The 6733-nt window shown below is 41.1% G+C and overlaps 1 protein-coding gene across 1 annotated transcript; it reads right to left on the minus strand.

Moving 5' to 3' along the window:
* Positions 1–558: 558 nt before the first annotated feature.
* LOC134328449 (B-cell receptor CD22-like) lies at positions 559–5457 on the minus strand. The gene is made up of 8 exons (XM_063009543.1): positions 5403–5457; positions 3257–3610; positions 2553–2801; positions 2097–2213; positions 1704–1961; positions 1359–1613; positions 718–975; positions 559–632 (listed from the first exon to the last, which is right to left on the minus strand). Exons 1-8 carry the CDS (start codon positions 5455–5457, stop codon positions 559–561), a joined length of 1620 nt encoding a protein of 539 aa, XP_062865613.1.
* Positions 5458–6733: the final 1276 nt, after the last annotated feature.

Below are 6733 nucleotides of genomic sequence, written 5' to 3' on the forward strand. Positions count from 1 at the left end.
GGACTCTACCTGATTTTGTACACTGTTTTCGCCCTTTTTATATTAAACTTTCCCTGATTTATATTCCGCGGGCGTCTGGTCAGTTTCTGCTTCGTGACGTTGGTATTTTAATTAAAATATAAAGTCAATCACGATTGTCACATTCTAACATCGGGTGAAAACGTTCATTCGAATTAACCGAATTCACAGGTACGCGAAGCTTCAGCCAAACAGCAACTGCACAGAAAAGCTGACTGAGCGCAGATAAGGCGGTGCCTAGGCTCACCGTGATTCAATCAGCTGATCTGTAAAAACGAAACAGAAGAGTTAAAGAGCGATCGCTGGAGTGGATTCGAACCCGGATCGCCCAAACCAAACGTTAACCCTATATACACCGTCCTATATAGGCTTTACAAACATGCCGGCATTAAGCTGCCCAGCATTACAGCCCCAGCTAGCGGTTAGCCTCCTGCTAACAGTGCGGGAGAAAACCAGAGCTGTCAGCACTAATTAGGGCGTTTGGTACTTAAGGGTTTTTTAGTTGGGGTTCTGTAACACCGCCGACACTGGGAAGCGGACCTAGGTTCCCCAGTCGTCGCAGGAACCCAAACAAGAAGAGAAACTGACGGACACTGAGACTCTTTTAGGAGGATCTAAAACGATCAAATAGTAAAATAATTAAATATAAAAATAGGTTAATTGTGAGATGGTGAAATTTCCTGCACATCGACCACTTACCCATAACCATTAGAATTTTAGGATCAGAGTATTTGACTTGTTTTTTATAGATGCACTTGCACTTGTACTCTCCACCATCCTCAGAGCTGATGTTCCTAACAGTGAGGGTTTGTCCACGTCCTTTATAGGTTTGTTCTTTATACCAGGTGTAGTTCTCCACAGGGGGGTTAGAAAAAGCGTTGCAGGTCAGAGTCACAGAACTGCCCTCCTTTATTTCACCTGAAGGACTGACAGACACCCAGATGCTCCTCGGAGGATCTAGAGGTAAAACAAACTGTAGTTCAGCTGCACATGTTTGTTTAGCTCTAATCATATTGGTTACACGTCCTTAATCTTCCATCACTCGACTTAGCAAAACTGGTAATTTAAGCAAGTTTGTTTTTGTTTTAGGACACATATAAAATAGACCCAAATTATAAAGACGTGATACAATAAGCAGAGCGAAACATCATACTGGAGTGGAGTTGAATCCCCATAAATACATTCAGCACACTCGCCTTTTTAGCTCTTATTCTTAAAAGGGTTTTAGCTTTAGTGTGATCCTGGATCAAGTTTTCCAAAAACTCATTTAATCTAGACTTTATAGGAGTCTCATTATAGAAGTGAATGAAGATTATAATGGAACATCATCAGTAACTTACAGTGAACATCAATATTTACGATGCTGGACTCCTGATTTCCGTGTTCATTCCTGACCAGACATTTATATTCTCCACTCTCATCAGATCTGATCTTGTGGATTGTAAATGTTTTTCCTGTTGCTTTGTTGGTTGTTCCTTTAAACCACTGATACGAGGCGGCTGGTTTAGCATCACTGCTGCAGGTCAGAGTCACCGAACTGCCCTCCTTTATTTCACCTGAAGGACTGACAGACACTGAGATGTTTTTTGGAGGATCTGAAACGATCAAATTGTAAAAATAGTAAATATAAATAGGTTAAGGATGAGGTGGAGGAATTTCCTGCACATGCTCAGTCGACCACTTACACAAAACCTTTACAGCTACAGGACCAGAGTATTTAAACTGGTTCTTATAGCTGGTCATGCACTTGTACTCTCCACCATCCTCAGAGCTGATGTTCCTAACAGTGAGGGTTTCTCCACATCCTTTATAGGTTTGTTCTTTATACCAGGTGTAGTTCTCCACAGGGGGGTTAGCATCAGCACTGCAGGTCAGAGTCACCGAACTGCCCTCCTTTATTTCACCTGAAGGTTCGACAGACACCGAAACGCTCCTCGGAGGATCTAGAGGTAAAACAAACTGTAGTTCAGACATAAATTTTCTCTCATTTGATCTTTAAATAATGAGACTTTAAAGGAGAAAAACTTAAATGTATAGACGTGAATAAAGGTTATAATGGAGCATCATCAGTAACTTACAGTGAACATCAATATTTACAGTAAAGTTTTGATCTCCGTGTTCATTCCTGGCCCAACATTTATATTCTCCTCCATCATCAGATCTGATCTTGTGGATTGTAAACGTTTCTCCTGTTGCTTTGTAGCTCCATTAATGATGGATTAATAATGGAGTCTGACAATCAGTCTGGCTTTGTTACTTTTTCCCTGCTGATATATTTCAACAGCTTTTAGCGTCTTTCTTTGAATAAGCTCAGATTGGGGCATAGTGTTCCTGTAGAAACTTAAAGGTGACTGTTTGAATTGAAATGCACACCAGGCTGTTTGTGTTTTAAAGCTAAATTGTCTTGGTGATTATATTGAGTGTCTGAGGGGGCAGTTAGTTTTTCTGCAGCACTCACAGCTCAGTAAAATCCTTCAGTAAGAAGCTTCAGTGTTGGTGCTTTTATGAGGATGAACGAATGAATCTGTACTTACATCCTACATTAAGAGTCACAGCAGACGAGAGATGATCTCCTACAGCACACTGATAACGACCTCCATCCTCCATCCTGACTGACCGCAGATAAAGCTCGGTGTAGTAGTAGTAGGTGGTTGTGGTTTGTAGTTGTTGTTGATTTCTGTACCAGGTGTATGTTGGATTATCAGTCAGTCTGCAGGTTGTTTCACATGTGAGAGTTACTGCAGTTCCTTCTTCTACTTCCTCTGGACCCCCCACCTGAAGATCTGAGAACGTGAGCAGAACATGCAGTGAATGATTTTACACATTTAATTATCAAACCTATCAGCTGTTTAACTACAGTATTGTGAAAAAGTATTTGCCCCCTCTTCATTTCCTCTATTCTCACATTTTAAATTCTCATACACAATGTCATACTAGAAGACAAAGTAAGTTGGGGGTAAACCAGCAACCTTCTAATTATTAGTCCAGTACCTTAACCACTGACTTCAGAATTGTCTAGACTGCTTATTGAGCCAAGTCCCTGCCCTTTCACTAATTCACATTGTAAAGTTTTTTTGTGACATTTATATTTAACAGGGCTGTAGTAATCAAGTTTAGGTGTGCTATTTTTTTCCAGCTACTCCTGTATTTAGGTGATTGTAATTGTGTCCTGCAACTGTTAGATGAATCATGATTACCAGTGAATAAAGTACAGTGAGTTATTTATCTGATGTCTCACCTGTAACGTGAAGCTGAACTCCATCTGTATTTTCATATTTTCCTTCAGGTTTATCAGTTATAAATCTGAAGTAATATGTTGTTTGGTCTTTTTCTGTAATATCAGTCAGTTTGAGAGTGCAGTCATTATTTTTGTCTCCGATGTACTGAACTCTACCTCTGTACTCCGGGTCTGAAGCCAGATCAGGAGGCTCTATACCTTCTCCAAGCCGTTCTTTACTCCAGAAAACTGTTTGAACTGTGTAACCAGGTGGGTATGTGTAAGTGCAGTCCATGATCACTGTAGATCCCTTTAGAGCACAGATAGATTTCTGAGTGTAAGTCACACCCCATCCATCCTGAGCATCAATGATTCCTGCAACACAACAGACATACAGTGTATCACAAAAGTGAGTACACCCCTCACATTTCTGCAAATATTTCATTATATCTTTTCATGGGACAACACTATAGACATGAAACTTGGATATAACTTAGAGTAGTCAGTGTACAACTTGTATAGCAGTGTAGATTTACTGTCTTCTGAAAATAACTCAACACACAGCCATTAATGTCTAAATAGCTGGCAACATAAGTGAGTACACTACACAGTGAACATGTCCAAATTGTGCCCAAAGTGTCAATATTTTGTGTGACCACCATTATTATCCAGCACTGCCTTAACCCTCCTGGGCATGGAATTCACCAGAGCTGCACAGGTTGCTACTGGAATCCTCTTCCACTCCTCCATGATGACATCACGGAGCTGGTGGATGTTAGACACCTTGAACTCCTCCACCTTCCACTTGAGGATGCGCCACAGGTGCTCAATTGGGTTTGGTCCATCACCTTTACCTTCAGCTTCCTCAGCAAGGCAGTTGTCATCTTGGAGGTTGTGTTTGGGGTCGTTATCCTGTTGGAAAACTGCCATGAGGCCCAGTTTTCGAAGGGAGGGGATCATGCTCTGTTTCAGAATGTCACAGTACATGTTGGAATTCATGTTTCCCTCAATGAACTGCAGCTCCCCAGTGCCAGCAACACTCATGCAGCCCAAGACCATGATGCTACCACCACCATGCTTGACTGTAGGCAAGATACAGTTGTCTTGGTACTTCTCACCAGGGCGCCGCCACACATGCTGGACACCATCTGAGCCAAACAAGTTTATCTTGGTCTCGTCAGACCACAGGGCATTCCAGTAATCCATGTTCTTGGACTGCTTGTCTTCAGCAAACTGTTTGCTGGCTTTCTTGTGCGTCAGCTTCCTTCTGGGATGACGACCATGCAGACCGAGTTGATGCAGTGTGCGGCGTATGGTCTGAGCACTGACAGGCTGACCTCCCACGTCTTCAACCTCTGCAGCAATGCTGGCAGCACTCATGTGTCTATTTTTTAAAGCCAACCTCTGGATATGACGCCGAACACGTGGACTCAACTTCTTTGGTCGACCCTGGCGAAGCCTGTTCCGAGTGGAACCTGTCCTGGAAAACCGCTGTATGACCTTGGCCACCATGCTGTAGCTCAGTTTCAGGGTGTTAGCAATCTTCTTATAGCCCAGGCCATCTTTGTGGAGAGCAACAATTCTATTTCTCACATCCTCAGAGAGTTCTTTGCCATGAGGTGCCATGCTGAATATCCAGTGGCCAGTATGAGAGAATTGTACCCAAAACACCAAATTTAACAGCCCTGCTCGTCATTTACACCTGGGACCTTGACACATGACACCAGGGAGGGACAACGACACATTTGGGCACAATTTGGACATGTTCACTGTGGGGTGTACTCACTTATGTTGCCAGCTATTTAGACATTAATGGCTGTGTGTTGAGTTATTTTCAGAAGACAGTAAATCTACACTGCTATACAAGCTGTACACTGACTACTCTAAGTTATATCCAAGTTTCATGTCTATAGTGTTGTCCCATGAAAAGATATAATGAAATATTTGCAGAAATGTGAGGGGTGTACTCACTTTTGTGATACACTGTATATCATTCATGTTCGGTTCTTCTGCATCAACAAAACCTGCTTTAATTCCCAAGCTTGATGTTTAAAGGTTAACAGGGTGAGTTTGCACAGTGTACATATCATATCAGTGTCAATAACTTCTCTAGGAAATGTATTTTATAAATGATCAGAAATAAACCTTTTAAAGATCTGTGGCTTACCGAACATGCTGATGAGTAACAGCAGAGAAACGGGATGTGTAATTCTGGGTAGCATCACCGCGGCCTGTACATAAAAACACAGTGGTATTTATTAGTGGTGGTAAATTCGGTTCATTTTATGGACTCGGGTTAGTCTGAGTCACTCATGTACTGACATCTTGATTGCGATTGATTCACTGCATGAAAATGCATCCAAATATCACTTGTCTACCATGCACTCTCCTGGCACCTCACACTTCTCTTGTCAATGAGATGTTGACACTTTTTTCTAAGTGGAATCTTGATCATGGGGTATAGTGACAAGGAGGGGGGTAAAGAGGGGTGGACTCACCTACCAATCAGATGGGTCAAGGGTTCGAGGGTTATGGTCAACAACAAATTGCCATGGTAACTTGAGCCAGTCAGGCAGCCACAGTGGCACCAAAACAATAAATAAATTACCATGGGGGAAGGACTATGATACTCCTTAAGTGGTACAGTACTAAAGTAGTCTGTAAGCATTTGCATTTTGCAGGTTCAAGCCCCACCACTGCCAGGTTGCCACTGTTGGGCCCTTGAGCAAGACCCTTAACCCTCAATTGCGCAGATTGTATACTGTCACAGTACTGTAAATCGCTTTGGATAAAAAAGCATCTGCTAAATGCCGAAAATGCCGAAAATGTAAATGTAAGATTCGAATAATTAACCTGGGTGATTCAGGAACGACCAGCTCTATTATTTATACACTAAAATTCTTTAACAGAACTGCTGTGAATAAATGTCAATAACAATCTACTAACCTTCTGTGTGATGGTATAGATATCTACCTGCGCTCAAGAAGTTGTCTTGAGGATTAACAATATGTTTACAAACTGGATTTGATGTCGAGAGAGTTGTGTGAAAATTACTGTCCTATAACCACATTTTAAACCCATTTATGTATTTATTTATTATTAGGATGAATAAATACATTCATACAGGGTTTTATATTTCACTATAAAACAAAATAATCCTTATTTTATGAATTAAAGCATCATCTGAGCATTATTTAATAACCAAACAGAAAGGTCATTTATGGTAATAAGAAGTGTTCATGTATTAGAGATGTTACGGTAAACGTGTGAGTTTCTCACCCAATAAACACTTAAAAATAAAAGTAAAATTGCACAAACTGACTCTGCAGTAAACAAGGAACACACAACAATCAGATAAATGTAAAAAAAAACCACACATTCTTATGTTAATTTTAGTTAAAACTACTTAAACATAAATGCAGGGTTCGTCTGTGTTGAAAAACTAAGGGAGTGTTCACCACAGGTCCTACAGTATGGGTGCAGTAAAAAACATTGTGT

This window comes from Trichomycterus rosablanca, chromosome 15 (assembly GCF_030014385.1).
Source record: "Trichomycterus rosablanca isolate fTriRos1 chromosome 15, fTriRos1.hap1, whole genome shotgun sequence".
In the NCBI taxonomy this organism is placed as follows: Eukaryota; Metazoa; Chordata; class Actinopteri; order Siluriformes; family Trichomycteridae; genus Trichomycterus; species Trichomycterus rosablanca.